A 27,424-nucleotide genomic window follows, 5' to 3' on the forward strand; every position below is an offset into this window, starting at 1 on the left:
ATTGTCCACAATATATCCCGCTCTTAATTTATTTTGTTTACATGCATCAGTTCATGGCAGGTAGTTTGACTGGTCAAAGAGGCACACCACATCACCGGGACTTTGACCTGCACGTGTATCCCTCCGCCTCAGGTGATCTGATCACAGCTGATCTACATTTCAGCAGCAGGGCTTTGTCTTCATGGATCAAACTAATACTTCTGAATCATGGACATGTTTTGTGTTTGGGTACATTTAAATCACTGAATCAAGAGGAATCATAGAATAATTAGATCATCCAAAAAGTATAAATTGTATTTTTACTCTTAAATGATATTTTGAAACTTGTATAAAAACACACTTAAGACTGAGCCGTAGTCCTGAACACAAGCTTTCTGAAGTGATATTAAGAACATCAGCACTCCCTCCCTCTCTTGTGAAATCTCCTTCTTCAAAGACAGACAACATTGTTCTTCAAACCAGGAGTGTTTTCCTCTTCCTATTTTAAGGTCAGATTTGCAATATAAAAGTCACTTCATTGACATATAAAATACACATTTATCACAAACCACAGGATATATTAAAGAGAAATGGGAGAAAGAGGGTCATTTGTTGAAATCAAATGAGGTTTGGTCAGATGTGTGTAGAATCCAGTGGAAATGTACCAATTCTCATGTTTGGTGTGAATTTGGATGGAAGTGTTTGATTCGTTTTTTTGTCACACCAAAGCAGAAAGCTCATTTTGCAGGAGGGGATTTAAAGTGTTGGAGGTTGTGTGGATTTCAGGAAGCAGACCACTGGCATATATTCTGGGAATGTCCAGCGTTAAGATCCTTCTGGATAGAGTTCAACAGAATATTAAAAAAGTATATTTAATACTGACCTGTCCCTACAATTTACTGCAATATTTTTAGGAGGTGTAGATTTCCAGGCGAGGCCTGTTGATAAATACCTGTTTGATATTTTGAGTTGTGCTTGTAAAAAAGCCCTTACGAGGCACTGGTTGCTCCCTGAGCCTCCCACAATACAGGAGTGGATTAACATAGTGAATGATATTTATGTTGGGGAAAGGGTTACTTTCTGTTTGTGACTTCAGAAGGGTGTATTTATGAAACTCTGGACCAAATGGACTAACTATGTAAAACCCCTACAGACAGATTTAGTGAATGATACCACTCAAGGGCCGGGTGATGCTGTCTTGTGTTATTATATGTTTATTCGTTATTCTGTGTGATTTTCTGTCACTTATCTCACCCTGAAATGTTTCTGGCTCACTATAGTGTATACATATCGTCTCCCCCATGTTGTATTTGACTCTAATAATCTTTAATAACGGAGGACTGCAGAGGAAATTAACATTATTCTCTCTTTTATGTCAATGCTCTGTACAACAAACTGCTGTCCAATAACAAAAATATAGAATAAAAAAAAAATACACATGTATCAAACTACAAGCTGCAGACATGTTTAAAAGGAATCAGGATTAAAGCTCCAGATGAATACAACAACTGATGGGAAAGTAATGTTTATGTAACAGTGTTTTACTCATAAGGCATACGCACATTCATCTTGAAGATATCATCAAACAAGATGTGTAATTTAAGATGACGTCAGGCCGGCTGGTAGTTCTCTAACCGCTCCAGCAGGACCTCCGAGTATCCAGGGGAGTAGTACCTGAAAACACACAGAACACACACTCTATAAAATCGGAATCTTGCTCTGAGTTTGATTTATGTCATGTATTATATCATGATTTAAATTACAGGCTGTATTTCTCTCTCTGCCTTGGTCTTGTCTTTATTAAAGGATCAGTTTTGTTCTCAAAGCATTTTTATTCTCCACAAAGAAACCCAAACATGTTTAAGTTTGTGATGTTGTGGTTGTTACTGAACAGATTTACAGAGTTTAGAAACATAACAGCACATAAAGCCTTCTGCTCAGTCAGCACAAAGCATGAATCATTGCAATCATGTGATCTCATCGGTCTCTCCTGGATTACTGTTTACCTCTCAGACACTGTTCAAAGCACAAAGTTATGATGTCAACAAAGTAAGCTTAAGTGTTCAGCGTGTGTTCATGTGTGTGTGTGTTCGTGTGTGTGTGTGTGTCTTGGGGGGATGAACACACCTGACTATCTCCTCAGGGAAGCAGCTGTTGATGGCGTTGATGTGCTCCTGCAGCACAGAGCCGGGCTCAGCCTCAATCTCCTGGACCTTCTTCAGACCGCCGCTGGTCACAAACAGGCGGCGAGCTTTGTTGTCATGAAGCAGCACCTGCGAGAAGAACACAGAGAGCACGTGACCAGGTATAATAATCTGGATTATAAACAGATTATGAAAGTGGTTGCAGCCTCAGTCCCTCACCTTGCTTAACTGGCAGACGATGTGTTTGAGGATGTTGCTTGGAGCTTCGTAGAGGAGCGGCTCCAGTCCAGGCAGGTAGGTGCACTTCTGCAGGACGCTCTTCAGAGCTTTCTTACTCTGAGGAGAAGAAGAGGAAGGAAATATAATGAACACAAAATCATAGAAACCTTTACCCTCTTCTTCAGCTCCAACTAAGTCATCTTTACCTCAACATTTGAATCCAGAAATACTCTGAGCATGGCTTAAAGAGTTTTGATTCCTCTTCTGCTGCAGTGACTGATACTTGGATTTGGATTTAGAATATGAAATGACTCTTTTTAATCTGGCTGTAAATTCAAAGTTATGCATTCTGAGTCCAGGATGTTGGAGTTCTTGCAGCAGCTGCTATTTTTTTATTTTTTTTAATTAATTATTTTTAATTTAAAAGGGCCATGCATATTAATTAACCTTTTAGTAAATATGCCAGAATTAGCCAAAAGGCTAGTTTACATCCCTAGTACCTTGCCAGATGTTAAAAAGGCTCCCTACAAAGATCAAGATTAAACAAAAAAAAATGAAAATAAAGTTAAATAAAATGAAAAGAGAAAAAAGGGAGAGGAGAAACCAAAACACAAAAAAAAGTCAAGAAAAGAAAAAGAAGAAGAGAAAAGTACAAATAGCACCATATGATTAAAAATGACTAAAAGCTGCATAAGGAGATGATATTACAGTCTTTGAGAAAATGGCCATAGACATAAAATACATGGAGAAATACAATCAGGATGCAATAATCACCAATAAGGAAATGTTAAGGGAGACACAAGCAGACACAACAGGACAACATTTAACAGTGCTGTACACATTTGCATCAGACAGTGACTGTCAATCATTAAACTGGCGGCATACAATTCAAATGAAGCAATGTATTGACCGAGCAACAGATAAACACAAGGAATAGACAACACAAGCAAGCAACAGGAAGTTAAAAAGCACAGGACAGATTCACAGATGGCCGACACAAGGTGGCGGCAGCAGGGGGAGATGTGTTTAGTGCTGACAGATTTGGTTTCTTATGAGCCTCTGCTTCAAATGAAAACTAAATGACGGGTATGTGTTGAGCTCTCTGATAGAGGTTGGTATGTTGTTCCATTCTCGTGAGGCTCTGATGGAGAAGGCTGATTGACTAAAAGCACTTTTTCTAAGTGGAATAACACAGTGATTTTGTTAGCATAGGAACTAATCCACATCACACTACAAGAGGAGTCACAAGAGGGGACTAAGTGGTGAGACATGCACCATGTTTTCCCAGCTGGTGTTCAATGTTTGACTGATTTTATTAGTTGATTCCAACATCTCTGTTGTTTTCTAAAGTGGCATTTTTGTATTTTTTAATCTTAACATTTTTATTTAAGGTCCATTTTTGTTCTTGTTTCCCTCTGTGTTCCTATGTGTGCATGCTTTTTATGAAAGCTGCTTTTCTTAATAAAGTTTAGCTGAGTTGTCCCAACGTTGTCCCAGTCTGATGAAATTTAATCGAGGTAGTTTTCTCATTTAAATGAACTTCTTAAAATGCGATAAACCAAAACGAAAACTGGTGAATCTTTCTGTGTTGAGAAGTAAAAAGAGCAGTTTAAGTTTCAGGTTGTGTATGAGCAGAGTAAATGACCTCTCAGTCATCACAGAGTCTTAAAGTGACTGTGATGTGATGTAGTGTGTAGAGTTGGCCTCCTCACTTTGACCTGCAGGTCCTCAGAGCTGCTGGCGTCCATGTACAGCTCCAGCAGTTTGGGCAGCAGGTTGGCTGTAGCGACGGCCTTGGCGTGCTCAGGGGTGTGATGACCGATCTGACCGATGGACCAGACTGTAGCCGCCTTGATGTGATGCTCAGTCTCCTCGGACAGACACAGGGACAGCTGTGGCACCCCCTGCAGGACAGGAGGACACACCCCATGATGGGACAAGACTGGATCAGTTAAGGTGACCTACATACAGGACCTGCTGGACCGCCTCCAGTTTGAATGGTGGGTTTAATGTCACTGGACAAATGAATTCACACCTTGGAGAGAATGACCACCATGGCGAGGTTCTCACTGTGAGCAGCAACATATCCCAGCATCATGATCCCCGGCAACCGCAGGTTTCCATGGCAGTTCCCCAGGTAGTCAATCACTGCTGCCATGCCTCCACAGTTCACGATCACCTGTGACAGCTGGAGAAACAAACACACTAATCCCTCTGCGTCCGGCTGAGCATGTGATCTCTGATGTGTGTGTGTGCAGCAGTACCTCAGGTGTGTGTTTGACCACCTCCCTCATCAGCGTGCAGACGTTCTTCCTCACATACTCATCCTTATCTCTGAGGCAGACCACGGCGGCGGGGAAGATCTCCGCCTCGATCACCATCTCTGCCAGACTGACGGAGTGTTTACTGATCTGACTGAGGGCGGAGAACACCTGCCGCTGTGCACAAACACACAGAGAGAGAGAGAGAGAGACAGAGAGAGAGAGAGACAGAGAGAGAGACAGAGAGAGAGAGAGACAGAGAGAGAGACAGAGAGAGGCCTGAGTGAACCACTTTGATTTACATTTTTGTTAAAAAAAAATAATAATAATCCTGAAGCTTTTTTAAAAGTTTCTGCTCTTGACTTTAAAAATCTGTTTTTTTTTGCTGACATGTTTGTGATTAAAATAAATCATTGTTCAGTTAAAATCCTCCCACAGTTAATGTTCAGACTGAAAAAGGACGGCAATAAATCTGCTGCTTGAAGAATTTTAAAAAAATGAATTTGGTTATTAATTTAACAGCTTTGCAGTATTTTATTTAGTTCAAAGTCAATGCAACTTAAACAAATTAAAAATATCAGAGAGCCTCAAAAATAAGAAACATGTGAATTGATGTTGGAAAAAAGTTCAATAAAAAGATTTCACAATAAAAATAAGAAATGTTTCAAATGTATATTTTCAAGAGGTATAAGTTGGATAAAATGGTCCAGTTAACTTTAATAATTTCCAAAATAAAAAAAAGAATAGAACAGATATCTAACAAAGAGGGGAGCTAAAACATGCAACAACAACAAAACACATAAAGAATAAAAAAGTAGACTTATAAGCAACTTTTTAAACTAAAATTGGTTCACAAAGCTCCTCTTTTAATAAAAAAGATGAGTTTAAATCAGTGAATTGTATTATTTGATTATTTAAAAGTAACCTCATCTGACTGGAAAAATAGCATGCAGACTGAAAACAATTTTATAATTAAAAATGATGAACAATAATAACAATAATAATTGATAGGACTTATATAACACTTCTCTGGGTACTCAAAGATGCTTTACATGAAGTGCAAAAAAAATAAAATAGAAAATAAATAAAACAGAGCAAAGACAGAGGTGGGAAGGGAGTAGAGGTTATGTGTTGTAAGTGTTTATGAACAGGAAGGTCTTGAGGTGGTTTTTAAATGATTGAAGTGAGTCAGAGTAGAGGATGTGTGGAGGGAGAGAGTTCCAGAGAGTTTGGGCAGCGATGGCAAAGGCTCTGTCCTGTACTCAAATATACAGACTAGAGATCACTCAGGCAACATGATACTTTAACATACCTTTGATTAAATCATCATAATAAAATAAATCTTAAATTGTTATTCATACATAGACTGTTTTTTTTTCATCAATGTCAGTGCAGTGGAGTATTGATCCAGCTGCTGTTTGGAGTGAGGCCGGTCTACCTTGAGTTTGGCGTCAGGGTTCAGGATCATCTGAGCCAGGTGAGCGATGGCTCCGCTCTCCACCACAGTCTGAGCCAGCTCTGGAGTGTGTTTGCAGATGTCACTGAGGGTGGAGGCTGCGATGCGTTTGACAGCCAGCTCGGGCTCCAGGAGACACAACACCAGGAGGGGGACAGCACCCGCATCCACCACGGACTGAGACAATGCTGCACGGGAGAGGGGGGGGGGAGGTGTGACACATGACCAAGGATGTTAAAAACAACAAAGCAGTGAAAATATTTCTTCAAAACAACAGAGTTCAAATGAGGTTGATGTGAGTTTTCCTCCTCACATGCGTTGTGTCGTGCGATGAAGCCAAGGGCCCAGGCAGCCGCCTCCTTCGCCCCTGGGTCAAACTCCTCCAAGCAGAGCACCAGGGCGTCCACCCCCCCACAGGCCACCACAGCCTGGGACAGCTCGGGGGAGTGTTTGGCCACCGCACGCAGCACAAAAGCTGCTGCCTTCTTGTAGAACCTCTGAATACAAACACACACAAACATGTATACATGTCAGGAACCAAAACAAGGACACATTTATCCTGACAATTTGGTGGCTAACTTTTTTTAAACATGTTTTTTTATATTTTATAATTACGTCATCATTTGTCAACTTTAATTCCTCATTGTTTGGGAGTTGGCAGCAGCTAGTTTTGCACCAAAGTGTCATATATTCTGTACTTTAAATACTTCATTCTTCACCTCAAGACCGGTCAATACAATCAACAAACATCTTTGAACCTTCAAACTAGGCTTTTAGATTTTTTAAAACAGTTATCTTTTGTTATGAACTCTGCTTTGACCTACAGAGGAAAATGTGTCCTATGGCTAACTCTGTCTTATTTACATTGAAGCTAAACTGAAATGTTCATTAATAAGCACTGTCCCTTTAAATAATTAAATTAAATAGAGAAATTAAAAATAACTTTAGTGATCCTCTTAAAACTCTACGAATAAGGTTTGAATTATCCTACAAAACACATTAAAATCTAGAAGCTGTGACAGTCTTCCCTGAACAGAGTCAGATTTGAGTTTTACAGTAAGACCTCCCATAAGTAGTAAGACCTGAATGTAATCTCTCTCCCTCCTCTGAGGCTGCGAGGGGCTGAGAGAGAGAAGCAGAGAAAACAAAGGCCTGGTTGCTCTCATGGTAAAGGGCTCTTAGGTTTTCAAGTAGCCCCCAGGCGAACTGCCAAGTTAGCCCAAAACACACTCTCACATTCAGGGGGGCTGACCCTGGGGTCCTACAGGGTGACAGCCTCTGCCTCCCTCCCTCCCTCCCTCCCTCCCTCTCTCTCTCTCTCTCTCTCTCTCTCTCTCTCTCTCTCTCTCTCTCTCTCTCTCTCTCTCTCTCTCTCTCTCTCAAGCACACATTTAGCAGTGAAATGAATGCTATTTAATGTAACTTTAGACAGACACACACACACACACACACACACACACACACACACACACACACACACACACACACACACACACACACACACACACACACTAGGTTCTAATAGCTGCAGACTGGAAACCTTCCTGTATTTCTATGCTTAACCCTCCTGTTACCCTCATATTCACTCACATCTTTTATCCTTGGGGTCAATTTGACCCCAGCAATTTAAACCTCCAGAACCTGATTGTTACCCAGGTTTATGTGTCAGGTACTTTATATTTCTTTGTTGACTATCTAAATAACCCTTTAAATGAAATATATTTCAAGCATAAACATAATGTAAAGCATTTAGAAGGACTTTATTTGTGAAACAGAACATTAAACTGCTGCAAGTTTGTCATGCTCTCGTCGGCCCTGCCTTGTTTCTATGTTCTCAAAACGTCTGACACAGGACACATCATTGAATGTCTTTAGAGACATGGTGGATGGAAATATTATTTCTCGATCTAAAGGTTGGCGGTTCGATCACAGCTCGTGTCCTTGGTTATAGTGACCTCAATATCATCCAAAACAACTAAAACAAATGTGTTATGTTATCTACAGCTAAAAGAGCCTGGGGTCAAATTGACCCCAAGGAACACCGATGCGTAATTTTTTTTTACAGGAAATTTGAACATATCAACATTTAAATTTTACGTTTTCCCAGTTGTCCCCATTAAATTAGGAAGTCATGAAATATGAAGCCAAAAAAATTATGCTATTCATTAATTTAGAGACGTTAAACATTGAATGGGGTCCAATTGACCCCAAGGATAATAGGAAGGTTAAAGGATGAGATACTGACGTCCTGTGAGACCAGAGACTGGACCAGCTGAGGCAGGATGTCCTCCTTCACCACGGCCTCAGCCAACTCGTCACTGTGATCAGCCAGGCGGCCCAGGGCCAGAGCCGCGGTCTGCTGGATGCTGGGGACCACATCCAGCATGAGGGGCCGCAGCAGGGACATCACACCTGCAGACCAGGAGAGGAGGAGAAAGTAACACACACTGAGAGACACAGAAGCTAATGCGAACACAGTCCAGAAGCCAATGTGATCTCTCACCCGCGTTCTGGAGGATCTCTAAGTTTTGGGGTCTGGATGCTAGATCAGCGACAGTTTGCACGAACTGCATCCTGGATTTCTGATACTGCTCGAAAGCTGCAAAGTACAATTAAACAGAGACGTGATCTCAAACTTTTCTCTAGGCTACATGTTCGTTTTTTGTGCCTCAAAGTGAAGGTTTCTCACCTTGAATGATCTGTCGTTGACTCATTGTGACCCCGGACTGAAACTTGATCTTCTTCTTGATTTATTTGAACGCACTGAAGTGATTTTATTGTACCCAGAACCCGCTCTGTGTTGAATGTGTCCCTGGATCCAGAGTCTCTCCTCGTCCGTCTCCAGGTTCGGCTCAGGTAGTGTTGTTGTTAACTGTTGCCGTGACAACAGGCAGGAAGCAGAATGTCCCGTTGAGATCGTCTCTCGTGAAGATGACTCACTCTGACACTAAAGCGGAAATTGTTTACGGAAAATTTGTTTGGGTGAGAGCTCTGTACGGCTCCCTCATCTTTGTTCTATCTGTGTACAGTTCCCGCGAACATGTCGCCCATTTTGACAACATTGTTCTTCTGACAGGAATACAGAACAGAAAACACGAAGCGACCAAACCAGACTTCAGCGCGTGTTTTTTAATCAGCCCGAGCTCTGCAACAAACATCTTTTTTTTATTTTATCAGACAACTTATTTCTCAATGGCCTACTTACTTTTTTTACCTGCTCAGACATGAAGATCTCTCATTTTTTAAGCGCATTAAAAATCGCATTGAAGCAAATTAAAATGGGCTGAACAATAATTGAAAAAAAAAACCCTGTAGGCTATTTAGTGTGGGTTGTGGTAAAAAATGGGATTTGTCCTCTTTCCTTCATACATCATGTTGTGTAAAATAGAAAAGAAAAAAACATTAAAAAAATAAGAACAATAATCACCAGAGTGGAGACATTCATTTAAAATTAGAATAGCCTAAAACAAAATAGGCTAAATGTCTATAACAAGGTGCATTGATTTTACAGCTCCGAAATGCTGGGATAGAAAATATGTTTTTTCATCGATTCACTTGATAGAAGGCTTTTTTTGATCCGTCAGATCCAGTGGTTTAAGAATTGCCAACATTTACCTTTTTTATTTCTTGCATTTTCCTGTGAAAATATTTGAACAGACTGGCTTGTTTTAAAATATGATAAAGAAAGAAAGAAAATGTTAAAAAAAAGTGACAGACTGCTTATAGTCCACCTTAACATCAGAGTCCGGTTTTTAATTTGTTTTAACTATTACATTTTAAAACACAATTTATAAAAATATGGCGCGATTTCAATATTAATTAATGAACTGAATTATTGGATTTGATGTTTAATGTTTAATTAGTGACGCAAAAACAGTGAGGCTATTTGTCTTTAGGCTACTGGACAAGCTATGGGTTGTTTTTATTTTACACGTTATTATTGCATTTATTGACGTAGAGCTGTTTGGGGAATCAATAGTTAAAATTAAAGGCAAATATTTAGGCTATTTTATAGGGTTACATAGTTCCTCCCTTAATCTTTTATCTCCGCAGTCCGATAGAATCTAAAAAAAACTCCCTCACTCATTAAGTTCAAACGGGTTTTATTGGACAGCACGACTTGATAAGTATTTTTCAGCTGCATTGAAAATGATTTTAAATATAACGACTGAGCGCGTTTCAATTGTATATATTTTAATACAGAAATCTGACAAAAAAAATAATTGGGTTAATTCTACCAATTTTATTTATTTTTGATTTTTTTTATAATTTTAAATTCCCAGATATGCCTCAAACATGAGCACGTAGGCTACTAAAATAAAAAAAATGTTAAAATGACAAAATTTAGTTTCGACTGGGAAATTGTAGTCAAATCTGCCTAAATACGGAAAATAGCCTAAATATATTTTAGAAAATCAGTTCTAGCCTCGAAAACTAAATTATTGAGTCATTGGCAAAGTTTCCATCAAAGCCGCTTCTTTTTAATCCAGAAAATTTAAATTACTCTTGCAATAAATCATGAATACAAAATAGAAAGGCCTTGATTTTAATTGGATGTATTTTCAGAAACCTGATTTGATCATATGCAGCTCCTTTGGCCTCTATAACCGAGTCATCTTCATCACGTGACGCTCTGCACCGTCTGCTCATTCCTCTCCGTCCTTTGTTTCCTTTAGTCAGAACACCAGACTGACTGAGCCTAAAAAAAACAGAACATCCACCTGACCTCTTCCATAAGTGTAAAATGTTTTATTTAGATGTTTTATACTGTGCAACAGTAACAATACAATAAGTTGTCCATACAATCGAGCGATACAAATACGGAAAACACGTGAGACATCAAAACATCTGTCATTGAGCATGAAATGGAGCCGAACAGGAGCCCAAGTCATTCCCTTACAACAAAGGGGAATATGAGAATAACATCATCGCTGATTAAATATGCATTTTGTTCCTATTTACACGTGGAGTCTCTAAAACTGCTTATAACGCGCTGAAGACGTGGAGCATAAGCAATCTGATTCCACTGCAGCTACAAGAAACTGTTTGATTTTCTTCCAGTAAAAGGCAATTTAAAGTGGATTTCTCCGTGGAGCCAGCAGCGCTACACACACTTCTTTTCCTGTCAGTGGGGAAAAGAGATGCCCGAAACAATTAGAAAAACCCTGTGGGGGGCACACACGCAGAATCCTCTGTCGTTAAAGAAAACAAGTGTTATCATGAGCATGCATGTTTAAACTGACAGGTTCAAAATATCCCAACACACATGAAGAATCATGATGAACACAGAGTCAAAGAAAATATAAAAGTCTATCTTCAGTCACTTCTGTAAAATAAAGACGTAGCTTTTAAAAAGGCGATAAATGCTTAAGTCCTTCCTCACTCCTCTTCATCATCCAAATCTGCTTTCCCAGCACGTGCGCCTTCCTCGATCCTTTATATTGAAATGTCTCTGAGCCACTATGTTTAGACTTACTTATGACGCCATAATAATCAGAACTACACATGGAGGGAGGGAGGGAGGGGGGGAGGGAGGGGGAGAGAGAGAGAGGGAGGGAGAGAGAGAGAGGGAGAGAGAGAGAGAGAGAGAGAGAGAGACGTTTTTAATTATCTATCATTTTTTAATATATAGCCTATTTTGTTTCAGACTTTTGTTTTTGATCTAGTCGTGATGTCATAATATAGGCCTATTGTATATGTGTGTGTATTATTTGATGCGATTTATGATTCATATTATTTTTATTTTTATGCTTTGGCAACATTGTTTAACTTTCAAGCCAACAAAGCTATTTGATTTGATTTGATTTGAATTGAATTGAATTGAATTGAATTGAATTGAATTGAAAAGAGAGAGAGAGAGAGAGAGAGAGAGAGAGAGAGAGAGAGAGAGAGAGAGAGAGAGAGAGAGAGAGAGAGAGAGAGAGACAGAGAGAGAGAGTCGGCTACACAATGGAACTACGTTGGCATGGAAACAGTATTAGCTGAGCAGGGGTCTGGCGTTGGCTGGTCCGGTTCCAGGGCTCTGGCGTTGGCTGGTCCGGTTCCATGGGTCTGGCATTGGCTGGTCTGGTTCGCTCCGGAGCCCCGCGTCATCCGGAGGACGTCGCTGAGCCGTTCAGAGCGACCTTCCGCGCTTTGCTGACTCCGCCGCTGCCGCTGCTGAACTGAGTGAAGGACCGGCTGGGAGTCTGGGGGCCGGCAGCTGGGGTCCCGTTGACGTTGTTGGGGCCGTGAGGGAGCTGTGGGTGAGGGGACTGCGCAGGCGTGCTGGGGCTCGGCAGCGACGAGGACGTGGAGGGAGCCCCCGCGGGACTCCCGGCTTTCTCGCTGGCTGAGTCGCTCTCGGGACCGGATCTGCTCGCGCTGGTCTGGCCCTCCTGCTGGGCGTGGCTCACCTTCATCTTCTTGCAGTTTGGTCTGACTCTGTACTTCAGCGGCAAAGGGCCGTTCTGTGGGAAGAAGAGACAATAAAGTGTTCATTAGAACCAAAATAAAATAGAATAATACATTCAAAATGATAAAGAAATAACATGGTTCTCATATAGGCCTATTTGAAGTAAGTTAAAGTTAACACTAAGAAGCACCGTGAGCACGTTCAGCATTAACTTTTATTCTGGGTAAAAAAAGCTGCTCTCTGCTAAATATGTGGAGCAGGAATTAAATATATGTAGGCCTATACCTAGCTAGAAATCCACAAATGTAGGACAACATGCTAAATTAATAACTAAGAAAATTTAACATAATATGAATTACCTAGCTGCATCAAATATGAACACATTTGATGTTGACTCTTTGGTTTATTTGTTTGTGTTCTTAAATACATTCACATGAAGTTTGCAGCGACAAAAAGAGTTGAGATCTAATACTCAAGCAGACATTATATTTGTCTAAAGGAAAAACCAGCTCAGTTTGTTTCAAGTGAAATTTTAAATGTAAATCTTACATGTGTATAACAGTATGATAAAATCCTAAATATAATTTCAAGATAAAAAAAATGCTGCCACTAGATTTCTTCTCATTCAACACATTTTTTAAAATGTAAGAATAAGGTGTTTAATTTTTACTTCAGTGGATGAGTGGAACATAACAGCTGAATCAATCTAATGTAGATTAATCATGTTGGATAATACTTTTATCAAACATTCTCAAATGATCAAAATACAAACATTTATCATTTAAAAACAAATATTAATGAGCAAACCAAAATAAAAATCTCTTACTCTTCTCCAAGTGTAGATGTACGCTATATCCATTAATGTGTAGTAATCCTTCAGAGGCTCATCTTCATACATCACTTCAACCTGAAAGGAAAAAAAAGGACAATTTTAGTTCAATACAGAATGGAATCGATGATATTGTTAAATTTAAGTAACAATCAATGTTTATATTAAAGCAGTTTAAATATCTGCAGCTGTAGTTTTATTTGTGAAGCACGTTCAGACCTGGTAGGTGCTTGGGATGTCCATTTTGCTGCGCAGAAACTTCCTCAGGTGCATGACTGTCATAGCTGCAGGACACTGCAGGTACCTCTTATTCGCCACCTGCAGATTAGTTCAGATTAATACGTGTTAAAACGTGATGGCATAGAAGTATGTCATAGAAAGACTTAGCATCTAAATGATCACAGAGTGGTCCACCTTAAAAGCAGACAAAGGATTATTTCTAACTCATTAGGAAACAGAGCAGGGAGTCATTGTTCAGTGCCTCCTTAAAACAGTCTGTTTCCATCTTATTATAAATAAACAAATAAACAATAAACAACATACCTGATCTTTAGGCTGTTTTTCCTCCACTGCACCTCCAAGTCTGCACAAAACAGAACAGACACACATTAATGAATGACACATTTCTGTGATTGTGATTTTTATTTTTCCACACCAGACAAACATGAAACATGCACGCCAACTAAAACTGAAAGTGATCAAAAAATAAAGAATAAAATCAGCGCTTTAATAAAGAATTATATTTTTATTGCTTCACTCTTATCCTCTCACATTTATTTTTTACACTGCATCATTTTTCTTGAAGATGTATTCATCATAAATATTATTCATGTAGTTTGATTTTAAAATGTGTTCATCGTGTTGCATGAAAACCAATGCAGCTGGCACTGCCTGGATCAATGAAAAGCTTGCAAAAAATAGAAGGAAATAAAACCTTTTTTAGATTTCTTTTCCTAATTCTACAAAGGCTAGAACAACGAGAGGGAATTTAATATTTTAGCAAGCACATGAGGGATGTGCTGAAGAAAGAGTTTCTTAAACCGAAGAATGTGGGTTGCGGACCGAAATGAAAGTTGATTTTAAGAGGGGGGCTGAAATGTTGTGTCCCAGACAGTGAGAAAATTAAAGGGACCTTAATTCAACTTTTATTATACAGGACAGCAGAGTTACTGAGACGACCCAGTGAATGTGATCGATTATAAACCAGCTTCTTTTTTTTTAGAGAAGAAGTCTTTTGAATGTCAACCTTATTTTGTGGAGCACACATGACTTTACCCACAAATGTAACCTTTTATTCATATTCATATAATAATAGCTACATGTACTGTTAATGTATTAAATCCAAGGTTCAGTTATCTGTGAAAAAACAACCAAAGTCAATTTGAAAAGAAAACATCCTGCCCATAAAACCAAACCCCTCAGGGTACCTGCTCTGATCGAAGAACTCAATGGAGAGGCTGATGATCTCATCATCTGTGATTATTCTTTTGTCCTCATCTGCCACTTCTCCGCGGTCCTCGTTAGATCCATTAGAAGCTACAAAACAGGAAAAATCCATCAAAGTTAGTTTTTCATTTAAACCAAATATTCTAAACAAGGCTTTTATTTCTAAACCTACTGAAAAAAAAAAAACTCCATCACTTTATTTCTGACTCACCGTCTACAGGGTGCTCTGCATAGAAGTCTCTTCTTCTCTTCATTTCATCTGAGGAGATTCAGGAAAAACAACAAGTTAGAATTTTGTTCACTACAGCAAGCGATCACAACAGGACGTTTAACAGCAGAGAAGTGATCAATTCTTTACGTTTTAAATCACCTCACTTATCGCTTACTGACAGCACTTTATTTAATCTGAAATATGACCTCACAGCAGTTTGGACTACTTTACATCAAACATCAAACATGGAGATAAAAACAGAGAAGCTTTGCCTTAACAACAACACTTCATCAACAAAAATAACTGAGTGGTCTCAGCTCTGCAGCCACATCCCCACACTCAAACTGTTCTAATAATGTACAAACAACAACAACAATAACATTGTTCATGTGTAAATATGTTTTTTCTTTTTGTGGGGAGAATTAATATAATTTATATTCCAGGCAGTCAAAATAAACGCAGAGAATGAGTCAGAGTGAGAGTTCACAGTTTGTTCCACTTTCATGCTCTTACTTTTGAAGAGGCCGGGGACCAGCTTGTACACGATGTCCTGGAGGGTTTTGTCAGACCTGCAGAGAGAGAGGAAGAGAAACTTCAGTCAGGGATGATAGCTCTCTCAAATGTTGAGAATTCTCGCAGATACAGATGGTTCATGCCTTATTATCCTGTTTCATTTCTGTACGTTTCCTACATCTCTAAAACTGTAGTATTGCATGCAGCATGTTTATATTTAGAGGTAGGCCCTCTCTAGGTCAGAGCTAGCGTTGGAGTTTTTCACAGAGATGTTGTAAGTGGTCTGTAAGTTTCCTTATGTCTAAAGATTTTGAACCAGTGTCTGATCCAGCAGCTCGGAGGGGAAACAAAGAGGTAACCACAGAGGAGAAGAAACAGGAAACAAAGACATTTCAAATTAAGTTGTAATGGCTTCACTTTAGAAAATAACAAAAATCACCAAACTCACAAAAGACAGAGTTCACTACTGAAACAAGAGATTTCTGAGGCTGAGACATAAATAAACTCTGATAAAGAGACAGAATGTGTCAGAAAATTCAGTGAACATTGTTCTCACCTGATATTGAGCAGAGGCTTGGTTTTATGCACTTGTACATCACAGATGGGACAGTATTTGCTGGTTTCCAGGTATCGCACAATACACCTTTTGCAAACTGTAACCAGAGACAGAAAGACAAAACAAGCTGTGAGCTTCAGGGGAGATCTGAAGGATATCCTGCGTGATTTGAAAGCTTGGTCTGGTGTTAGGATGATTGCACAAGACTAAGCTCCTCTGCAGCTCTGTACATTTAAACCCATGTTAGAGTTTAGTTTGTGCAGAGAGTTGAGTTTGCTCACATGAGTGCAGGCATTCGATGATGGTGGTCGCGTCTATGAAGTATCCTCCGCACAGGACGCACATGAGGTGAGGGTTGAGCTCCGTGATCTTTATCCTGGTCGTCCGATGCATGATGATGAGGGGAGGAACAACAATCCTGTGAGAAAGAAAGCAGAGAAGGACTTAAAAAGGCGCACGAGGAGGCATCACAGGGATACCAGACCATTTGGGGGAAAAAAGCTGCTGTTTGTTTGACTGCGTTAAAGCAACATCATCTTTTATGTTAATAAGCAAAGGGGACGGCAGAGTGAGAGGCAGCAGCGGCACAGTGAATAATCATAAATCAATCACTTCTACTGTGAGATCGATGGACTCCGCGCGCTCCTCTGCTGTGCTTCATCTTGGTTTAACACATGGCGACATCAGAGGAGCGGAGGGGCGCAGGTAGCTGAAGAAACAACGTTTGAAGCTCCGAAAAGAGGGGCACGAGGGCGCAGGAAATTCAGTTTTTATGTGCGTGACATTTAAAGTGTCGCGCTAAAGCGGACAGATGGGTGATGGGGGTTAAAATGCGTAATGATGAACTGGATTTCGCGGATGGACCCGACAAGCCTGTTTGAGAGAATTAGCACATTTCACATTTTATCCCGTGTGCAGGTAAAACAATTGAACGCAGCATCAGACATTGATGATTCCACTTCTCTTCTTCTGTCTCTTTCAGACTCAAACGGACTAAATGTGTTCAATGTGTGTCCGCGGCGCTTTGCAGGCTCACCTTTCTTCCTAATTTAAACCTTTCGGGGGAAATAATATAACATGAAGGGTCTGCAGCGCCCCGGGGTGCGTGTGGGTGAGCAGGGGGGCGACAGGAGACACCCATTCACTGCGTCAGGTGTGCCACACAAGCTATGGGGGGAAACCTGAGCGTTTCTATGGCAACTCCTTTTGCTTTTTCAGCCCACATGGCTGGTCGCCAGTCACCAGAACAAGGCAAGCTCTCAAACCATAACAACAACACGGCGAGCTGCCGGTGTGGGAGCGGGATCGAGGAGGGACCGGAGGCTCGCAGGCAGAGCCGCTGGACTGCCAGGCTGCCGACAGCACGGCTGCCATTTTGTGGAGGAGAAAAAAAGCCGTGTCGGTTCAGCGGGCTGCGGGGTTTCCTTCGGAAAAAAGGGGCAAATAACCCACAACCATGTATGAGACGCGTTCACAGGAGCTCCCCACGGTCACGGAGCACCGGGAGGAGCAGGGAGGAAATCCAGTCTCCCTTTTATTCGGCTTCTCTTCACGCCGTGTTTTTCATGGCGTGTGCGCGATGATCAGCTCCGAGCAGCAGCAACAACATGGCCAGACAGCAGAACACTGAGCTGAAGTTACAGAGCACACTGAACACACTTATTTATTCTGCGCCATTATCAGCCAAATAAACACGTCACTCATCAAACGTTAGCATAGCAACACTTAGAGCCTGTTTCTCCTCACACACACGCTCCAAACAAACCACCACGAGCTGGCACGGTCAGCTTTCACCAACTAAATCCTCTATAGCTCCAAAGTGACATTATTTTCAGTTTTATCTCATATTTATGAGCCTTAACTCAAACAGAATGGAATTCACATGTGGACAAAAATGTGCTCGTGACAGTGTAGCTTTTAATGACGCTGTGATGAAGAGTCCTCGAGCTCTTTGTTTTCATGAACAAATAAAACACCTTGTCATTAAAAGTTAAACAGAGACTGGACATAAAGTGGACCTTCCTTAAAAACGCCTCAGACTGCCAGTCCGTCCAGCTCTGGTCCACTTCTGTTCCTCCATGGAGCCACAGCAGGCACAGAGCCAGCGACACGACCGGGTTCATGCTTCTATTAAACTCTCTTGACCGATTCTGAACACTCAACTTCGGACAAGTTTGGACAGAGAGCCCGGTCACCGGAGAGAGGATGGATCCCGGCTGAATGCTGGGGGGGAGCGTTTTGACGCATGGATTTTGGATCGGTTTCCTTTCCTCCTGTGGTAGCTCTTTCTTAAAATAAAAACTTTAACCCAATAAATTAAAACATCCAAATAAGTCTCCTTCATTAAAATTATAGTCCACTGAAGGCTGCTGACGGAATGAACCAACAAACCCTTCAGTGGAGACCAAAGTCTGCTCTCATTGCACAACCAATTATGACTCCAGACACAGACTGTACACTAGATTTAACCTGCACGACACATCTTATACTCTTACCACAGGCAGACAGGTTTAATTATGGACTCTTTAATAATAACACATCAGCCAATGTTTAATTATCGTGACACAGTGGCACAAATACACAGATAGCCTATACTCTCTGTTCTTGCACTGAACCAAGTCGTGTTAAACTCATTTAATCCCAAACGAGAGCAGTTCCTCTAGTAAAAGTTCCCCTTACACCTAAATCAACAGCAGCTGGAAATAACCCCAATTAATCCTGGGTACCTGGGAAAGCGGTCACTCTCATTCTGCCAACTTACAAAATCTGGACATAAATACTCGGACTTTAGAATCCAAAATAAGCGACAGGGTGAAACTTTTTTAAAGTCAAACAAAGTGAAAACAGCATGGATGTTGTGTGTTAAATTGAGACCATCACACACTGAAAAGCACTCTCTGTGTTAGGGTAGAATCTCACGTCTATACACAGACATGTGAGCTGTCATCCCGCAAACCCGAGCGGGAGATAATAGGCTACATTAATTTTAACCCATTACTCGCACACAGGGTCCCCAACAGCATCCATGAGTGAAATGATAATTTTTGTCCCCAGAGGCAGAAAGCCTGGCTCATATCTGTCTGTCCGTGCCTCCTGTACCACCAGATTCAGAGCTACGTATTGCGCAAAGGGTGAGCCAAATGAAGGCGAAAACATGGAAATGTTTAATAAACTGAAAAATCAACAAACAGCCTGGATGTTGGTCATGATGAAAACAAGAGAGATCAGCGGTGGTTTGGCTGATTCTGTGGCGCAACCAGCCTTTTGTGTTCTGACCGAAGTGTCGCCAACATTTATAAATATCTCCAAAATTCAGCCACCCTTCTTATTTCAGATAAACACATACCGAGAGCCCAACATCCACAGTGAGTGATTACCGATGAGCCAGTGTTTACAAGCAGCCGTCATCAAACATTTATGCACAGTTGGAATGGTTCTGCTCCTTGTCACGTTCATGGGAGCAATCCAAGTTAAGTTAATAAATCCTTAATTTGGCTATTCACACCCAAAATCACCATAACACCCAATCCACAACACCCCCCACGTCCTAAATCTATAAAATAAACACGCTGATTGGAAATATGGGCACAGGAGGAGCGTTTGGAGCACTTGCTGTTGTTAACATCTCAGCCAACCCAGCCTGGTTCGCCCGAAATCTCCCACTTTACATAAATCCAAACCATCCAAGGCAAACCCAAACAGCGATCAACTTATAAAGGCAGATTCCCAAATACCAGACAGTGCCACAGTGGGTCGAGTTGGGTGGTAAATCTCGTTTATGCCCGAGCTGGGAACATCTTTTACAAAAAAAGTGGTGCGCAGACACACACAGAGCTCCACGTCGGTGATCGCTGCAGCCACCGTTGAAAGCTCCTCATCCACCGCTGGATCGGTGCGTAGAAAAACACAAAAGCACCGTCCCCAAACCTCCCCCTCTGCCCCCGTTAGTTAGAGACGATATCGAATGAGACTTACCTGGTGGCTCGGTTAGGAATCGGTGGGTCTTGCGGCGAATAGACAATGAAAGTTGGGAGGCGATCAGCAGAAAATGAATAGGAGCCGAGCCGCCATCTTGAAGCAGGCTGCAGACGCTGTCAGTGGCGGAGAGCGCACGGCGGACCGGAGCGCATTTCAGATGTGCGAATAAAACTCCGCGTTTCCTCGCCGTGTATGCGCTCTGTGCGTATCAGCTCTGCGGCGTAAACGCAGCCGAATCCTCCTGCTTCAGCTCGGGGAATCTCCCGCTTCGGCACCGATAACTTTGCCTCCAAAATATCCGCTTCACCACCAGTAAAATGCAGCAGTGTGTGTGTGCTCCGTGGAAACTGACACCGTCCCCAAAATGGCTTGTAGTTCGACCGCCCCGCTTTGGTCACGTGGTCTTGTTGCTTAAGGGTGCTTTGGAATTACTGTCGGTGTATGCTGTTTGTCTTAATCTACAACGCATGATGTAAAATTACACACGAAACACACATCTATACATGTGAACGGACTTTTGAGCACCAAATCTCATTGACACTTTAGCAGTTTTTGCTTTAACGGCGCTCAAATGCCACCAGGCAGCTGCTTAAGGGCGCACATACAATTCTGTCGGTACATTCTGCTCTTTCCAATGTATGACGCATGATTTAAAATTACACTGAACACAATTTCATTCAGTTTGATGCACTTTTCACCACAAAAACGCACAACACACGTACTCATCGGTTTTCTCGTGCAGGATGAGAAGTAGCGCCTGGAAAGTAGGCTACTGATGGTGTGCCTTCGCCTCTCTGCTGTTAAAAATAACTGCAGCACACGCATTCACACACGTTCATGCCGTCAAAAGGCTTCAATCCACTCAGTAGAACACGTAAGACTTTGAAGCACCAGGCGAATACCTTATTTATCTTTGTTCTTCGCTGCTTTAAACAGACCCACGCACTTGGTTAAAATCCGTCCATATGACAAATGGCTCTGGTGTCAAACCTTTGTCACGGGCTGTCCTGACATTTGCAAGAAATGCACCGCAACTTCCACTTGATGAATTGGAGTCTTTATCCTTCCTGCAGCCAGCGCGGCAGAAAATGAAGGCACCTCGGATGTTTGTGGAATCTGAGCCGCTGTGGTGCTTCAGCTCAGGAGCGTTGAACTCTCAGTTGAGATGAAGGAAAAGTATAAAAGGTTCCAAAATTCTTACAGAGCAATTGAGTCTTAAAAAGTCATGGATCTGAGTTAGTGTTTCTCTAGATCTCAAAAAGCGGGGTTGCGCCTCGTGTTGCAACAAATGCACGAAACAAAATCCTCCGCTGTCATGCAACTATGGCAAAAATCCTATTCAGGCTGGTTGACAAAACACATGGCTGCTTCACTGACCCAAACTTCAAACTAAGCCCTCACACGCTGAACAATGACACTGAAATATTCCCTCTCAACATGTCTTACAAAAATAAGCAGCAAGATGCAGCAGCAAGACCAAGCAGAGGCTTTATTCAAGAAAGAAGCTGGATTTTATTTTCTTCTTTTATTGAAACAACCTGGAATGATCAATTTCATATATGCAAACATGGCACATCAATGTGAGGTACAAAATAAGATCTATAGTGATGAGAATACGCGCTGGATGCTGTAGAAGTTCAGCGTTTTGTTGTGCAGAAAAAGACGAAGAAACGGGACACCGGCATCACATCTGACTGGCTTTCTCCACACTCTTTGCAGCGTCTTTGAGCTTTCCCACCAAATCCTGCACACAAATAATCAAAGTCAGTGAGATGAATAAAAATTAAGCAAAATATCCTGCGGTGGGGATTTAAAATAATGCGTGAAATAAATTAAATATCTGCCAATAATTCGGCTGCAAAAACAATAAAGAAGAACCAGGATAATAAGGCGTGTTTGGAGTTTCATCGCCTTATAGAGGCTTCATAGATGATGCATGTATTTTAATATCAGGTCAAGTGAATGCATTTATCGGTGACTGAATCTATAATTTTACACAAGATTAGTTTTTATATAATGTAGATTAATCTGCAGCAGTGGAAAAACCACTGCTCTAGATTGTACCCGCTGATAAAATGAGACCATTTAACAAACATATTTTCCTTGGAATTCCCCTGTTTGAAGGAAGAAACTTCCCCAGAGCCATCAGTTGCATGAATCAACTTCTTTCAAATAGATGGTGAGAGATAATCTGGTCATTGAGATGCAAGATTATGGAGAAAAAGAACACAAGAAGTGTATTTGAATCTAAAGTAAAAATCCAGTTCTACCTGTAGCTGCTCCATTGTGCAGGTGAAGTCCACATCTTCTGAGGATCCTCCATTCTAAAAAAAAACCAAAACAAAAAAACCCCACCATGACAGAAGTTTAGACCTGCAGGAAACACGAGAGAAAGCATATAAGCATAATGCGTCCTTCTCCTACCTCAGTGTTGAGTGAAATGGAGTAGAAAGGCTCGTTGACTTTATAAACCTGCGCGTTCTAAAACGGAGGGAGACAACATTTTAGAATGACAAGAAATAATGCCACAAAAAGACAGAATGAATGTGCCTCATGTACCTTCATTTGGTACTGTAGACGCCATGACAAGTCGGTGATGTGAGGGGGACATCTTCCTATGCTGAAAGAGGGAGACAGAGGAGACTTTATTAGCTCAGAGATTAGACAGAACAGTAACAGAGAGCTTCAGATTTAATCCGATGATCATTTTAGAGGGACTGCTCTCTTTGCTGCAGGCTGACAGGCTCAAAGCGAAGTGAGAAAAATAAGATTTGTGCTCTAAAGTAGCTCATGTGATGTCATTGGACCAATTTGTGCAGCTTTAATAGATTGTGCAGTTTTGAGTTTATGCAACTTCATGTACAACAGACAGTTCTGTGAATCTTGAACTCTTTTATAAGAGTTGGAAATGTGTGTCGTTTATTTATGACGCGTCACAAAGCAGCATTTACAGTGCAGTTCATCACCCTCCCTGACCTTTATTTTCCCCTGGTGGCCTCTTCCCTCCTCTTTACTCAAAGCAGAAACAACAACTTGGTTCCGTTCCCATTTGAACTGTACTCAAACTAGCAGACTCAAGATTTTCACTTCTGAAGAAATGGTGTTTTTCCCACATTTGATGTCTTTAACAGAGGGAATAAAAATGAAGGAGTGTAATCATCAATCAATCACTAATGAGCAAATACTTTCGGCAGATTTTTTTGCAAATAAAATAATTGTGTATGTCGCAGTAAGAGGTTGAGGATCAGGCTGAGTCAAAACAAAATATGATAACATCATAACTCCCACAAGTGTCTCCATCGCTCACTCTTACCTCGTTAATACACGCTCCAGCTCCTTTTTATGCTTCTGCAAAACACAACATGCATTCACGAGTTAAAAAAAGTCAGTCAGCTAAATGTGATGGAAAGATATAACATCTTTAACACTGTCAGCGTCAGTTACCTGATACGTGCTGTAGAAAATCTCTATTCTCTCTGCACTGAACGTGAGCTCTTCAAGGCACGAGCTGCAAAAGCAAAACATTACTATCAGCAGCTGCGTTTACTCACACGGCGTGTTTTATGTTCTTCCATAGTTACAGACGCGTTTAAACTGGCATTTTAATTGCATCCCATGTTTTATTTTTCCTTCCAAGAAAAGAGAAAAAAAACATCAGTCCTTCAGTTCAGTTTCATGTAAACGTGAAGGATTATATGACCCATCAGAGCACAGGGGGTGTAATTACATTTCAAGTGCAATTTTAGAATGAACAGTTTAAACTAAAAACAGGGTTTACTGCGAGGAGAGGAGACATGAAGTGCACGAAACACTTTGATGCACATGAGCTTTTTTTTATGACATAAATGCATGCATTTGAATCATGCGGAATAACTAACTGTGATAGTGATCAGATAAAACCTTCCCCTTTCTCTGTGTTACAATTGTTCTCATATAAACTCCCAAAGGGTGACAAAAAAGTCAAAGTGAAAGAAATGTAGTGGGACAACTTAATTTTAAGTTCCATTTAGACAAACATAGGTCAAATTTATCTGCAACATTTAAGTGTGGCATCAACTTGTAAACTTCATTGATCCTCCAGCAGCTTCAAATACATGCATGTTAAATTTAATCTAAACTAACAATAAGTGGACCCAAGTGGATTCGTGTGTGCATGAACACAACTTACAGTTAGCCTTGGCTTACACACTTTAAGACCACAACGCCATCATTTATTTAAAAAATGACTTTATTCCATCTAATGTAACACAGTGTTTCTGGTGTGTAAAATGCAGGTTATAACAAACACCTTTTAATCTAATGGTTTCATATCTAAAGGATCAGAGAACATTTTTTATCTCTAATAAATTGTATTTATTGTTACTGTCCCAGGCAGCTTCACGGTCTTAGAGGAAATTCAGGCATCGAGGTCATATATTTGTGTCTTTGTATGATCGTGTTTGATAGCAGCCTGCCACAGTGTGTGATGTGAGAACACTTTGCATTATAGAGACTACTAATGAGTCTATTCTTAGAAATCCACCACGAGCCTGCAGCAAACAGGAAATCTTCACGCGCCCGATGTCTCCTACCTGATCGTCGACCTGTCTGCGCTCTGTTTGACCGCCTCCAGTATGAAGGTGGTCGCTGCAGTGTGAGCCTGTTTGAGCAGGATCTGGTCGATCTGCTTCAGCTCGGGCTGATCTGGAACCACAGAAAGAAGCTGTGATGAGGAGGACGCGGCTCTGCAGTTGGAACATGCTGCCTTTGCTTTATGGAGAGAGCAGCCTGATGGAGACCTGCGATCCATACTGTTGCTCTCCAGACTGACGTGCAGAATGGAAATCAATCATGATTTGCATGTGAATGGACCCCCTCAGCTGCATCAGCCGGGGTTCCTTTGTTTGTTTGCATGGTGGACATTTCACTTTCTAAATGATTCCACCATTTCTAATAAACTGGGGTGCTGCAGGAATCAGACAACACATGTTTGTTAGAAGAAGCTGAGCAGCATTAACACAGACTTAGATGTTAGAAGACTAGTGCATGAGGTCTTCTGTCATTCTGCATCATTTATTTTGACTCCCTAAATCCAAAGCCGATCAGGTTGCGTTCAAAGACTTGAGCGATTAGTGAGTGATCGGATGTGTATCCATAATTAGTTTTGACTAAGAGTGATCAACGTGGTCTAACAAAGTCTCTTTAATGTGCAAAGTGGACTTGATGGCAGTTTAAATGACAAAGGGCAGCCGTGTGATTGCGACTGCTGCTGAATGTAAAGCAGGCAGCAGCAGAGGAAGCTAAGCTCGCCTTAGCCCGACTGACGCTCGGCTGAACCACTTCGCCTCGTTAAAGATCTTAATATAAACACGGGGGAACCGGTTTACAGCGAATCATAGCACACATCGGCGCCATGCAGATCCGCAAAACATCCACGCAGCTCTTGTACACATATCCATACGAGAAGAGAAACAGGAAGCAGCAGTGGAGACAAAAGCAGACAGCGGCGGGGAGGAGGAGGAGGAGGAGAGGCGGCAGCTCACCGAGCACTCCCGGGTCCGCGTGAGAGGAAAGCAGGCTCCGGAAAGACACCTCCACCAGAACCTGGAAGCTGCTCTGGTCGAGGGAGGAAGGGTCGGCGAGGGATTGTAGTCCCCTCTGCACGGTCTCAGACAACTCCATTTTGCTAACAGGGCTGACCCACGACACCAGACCACGTGACGGATCAGCTGATGCAGCGTGTGGAGCACCAGAGGCGAGCTCAGGCTGCGAGCTGGGGCTGCAAATGTGGAGAAATCACGGAGGGGTGGGCACTGAGATGTTTGAGAGGGGTATGTTGGTGACAATGTCAACCTTTAGGAAAGAGTAACCTATTTACCACACATGAATCTCTCTCTGCAGCTGTAACTGAATAAATACATCAGATGGAGACCCCATGAAAGGGCTTCTGCAGCTCTGGTCAGGCTGCGTGTCTAATTGGTTTGCAACACCTGTTTATTAAGAAGCCTGGTGATAAAGTGACTAGACTGACAGCTTCTTCCAAAACAGATAACACAGTATACATCGTGATTGAACAAAATTGTATGATGGTGGTCTCAGTTATGGTTGAAAGCAACTAAAGACTACCTATATCAGTATTGAACAGCATCCCACATCAAAAACACACATATTACGCACCAGTTGCATGTTAAAAAAATGTTAAAAAACGCAAACAAGTTAACAAACGGGACATTCAGTTCACGATGAAGCATGAGAGGCTAACAATGAGGCCAGAAAATTACTTACATCTTCTTCTGCTGATCCGGATAACACAGAAGGATCATCAGGCTAAATGAGTGAGAAATATTATACATTACTTGTGTAAAGTGAAGGAAGTGTCAGGCCTTGTTTTGGATGTGATTTAAAAGTGCAACCTCTAAAGTTTTCAGCCTGCCCAGTTTTGAAATCATGTTAATATTATTTGACATCTTAACCTAAAACTTTTATTTTTCATCTTAAATACTCGAGACCATCATAATGTTCCCACGTTTATTTTCTCTGTAGGTAGAAACACAAGATTTTTAAGAGAACATGTAGGCCCACATTTTTTTTTTACAACTCTAATGACTCGTGTAAAGTAAAGGCAAGTGTAGCCTATATTGTGTGTGCACTCTTAGTCCACACAATGACTCTGTTACACCTTTACTTGGTCAGATTTAGCCCACTTCACTCATCTGCGTTTTTTTTCATGTGGGGAACTTCCCCTTTAAAGGGTCTTGAGGCATCAGTGGTCATCAGGTAGCCTGTTAGTGCGCCAACTAGGTCACATTTAGATTTCCATTATGTTAGCTTTTACACATAATTTATGTGTGATGCAGGGCGACACAAAAGCCCATTAAAACTAGCTCTAAGAGGATAGAACATTATTAATTTCATTATAATAATGCGACATTAACTATAGTGTTACGCTGCATTCATGTTTTCATTACAGGTGCAGACTGATCTATGTGCTCTGCGTAATTTAGCCAAACAATAAGAAAAAGAAAAATCATGCAGGTCATGTGGTTATCACATTATTCCTTCATACAATATATTCCAGAGAAGCAGATTTAAGTTTCCTATCAGGTATTTTACCCAGCAATGCTTTGCTTCGTAATCATGATGTTCTTGCTTTGTTTATTTTTCTGCACCTGTCTTAACACGGCGCTGCATATTTCCGCTCTGATCTTAATGAGTGATTTTTAAATGACCACCACCAACAGCAGCAGTTCGCGGGTTAAACACTTCCAGGTAAACTTTATTGCATGCAGCGCTTTAATAAACGACCATATTAATTTTGGACTTCTGCTTTCCCCCTCTGTGAGCTCTCTGCAGGCTCATTATCCTGACACGAGGAGGGCTGCAGTCTCACGCGCGGCCACACACGCTGCTGCAGATATGACAGTGACCTCTGACTCCGAGCTTTATCCAAAGTCCAAGC

General features: G+C 41.3%; 2 protein-coding genes across 2 annotated transcripts; both read right to left on the reverse strand.

The window, feature by feature from the left end:
• Positions 1 to 1,486: 1,486 nt before the first annotated feature.
• spag6 (sperm associated antigen 6) lies at positions 1,487 to 8,950 on the reverse strand. The gene is made up of 11 exons (XM_034705805.1): positions 8,749 to 8,950; positions 8,563 to 8,658; positions 8,305 to 8,471; positions 6,373 to 6,556; positions 6,042 to 6,247; positions 4,607 to 4,780; positions 4,378 to 4,530; positions 4,055 to 4,246; positions 2,343 to 2,459; positions 2,107 to 2,252; positions 1,487 to 1,653 (listed from the first exon to the last, which is right to left on the reverse strand). Exons 1-11 carry the CDS (start codon positions 8,771 to 8,773, stop codon positions 1,590 to 1,592), a joined length of 1,524 nt encoding a protein of 507 aa, XP_034561696.1. The 5' UTR covers positions 8,774 to 8,950; the 3' UTR covers positions 1,487 to 1,589.
• Positions 8,951 to 11,928: 2,978 nt separating this feature from the next.
• bmi1a (bmi1 polycomb ring finger oncogene 1a) lies at positions 11,929 to 26,303 on the reverse strand. Its single transcript, XM_034706953.1, is given in 18 exon segments — positions 11,929 to 12,508; positions 13,280 to 13,360; positions 13,502 to 13,600; positions 13,826 to 13,865; positions 14,710 to 14,818; positions 14,940 to 14,987; positions 15,453 to 15,508; positions 16,009 to 16,105; positions 16,290 to 16,426; positions 19,984 to 20,099; positions 21,674 to 21,730; positions 22,257 to 22,310; positions 22,411 to 22,467; positions 22,546 to 22,606; positions 23,300 to 23,494; positions 24,558 to 24,669; positions 25,509 to 25,744; positions 26,251 to 26,303. Coding segments are annotated over 18 exon segments (1,953 nt in total). The 5' UTR covers positions 26,289 to 26,303; the 3' UTR covers positions 11,929 to 12,148.
• Between the last annotated feature and the right edge of the window lie 1,121 nt (positions 26,304 to 27,424).

This window comes from Notolabrus celidotus, chromosome 17, assembly GCF_009762535.1.
Source record: "Notolabrus celidotus isolate fNotCel1 chromosome 17, fNotCel1.pri, whole genome shotgun sequence".
Lineage (NCBI taxonomy): Eukaryota > Metazoa > Chordata > Actinopteri > Labriformes > Labridae > Notolabrus > Notolabrus celidotus.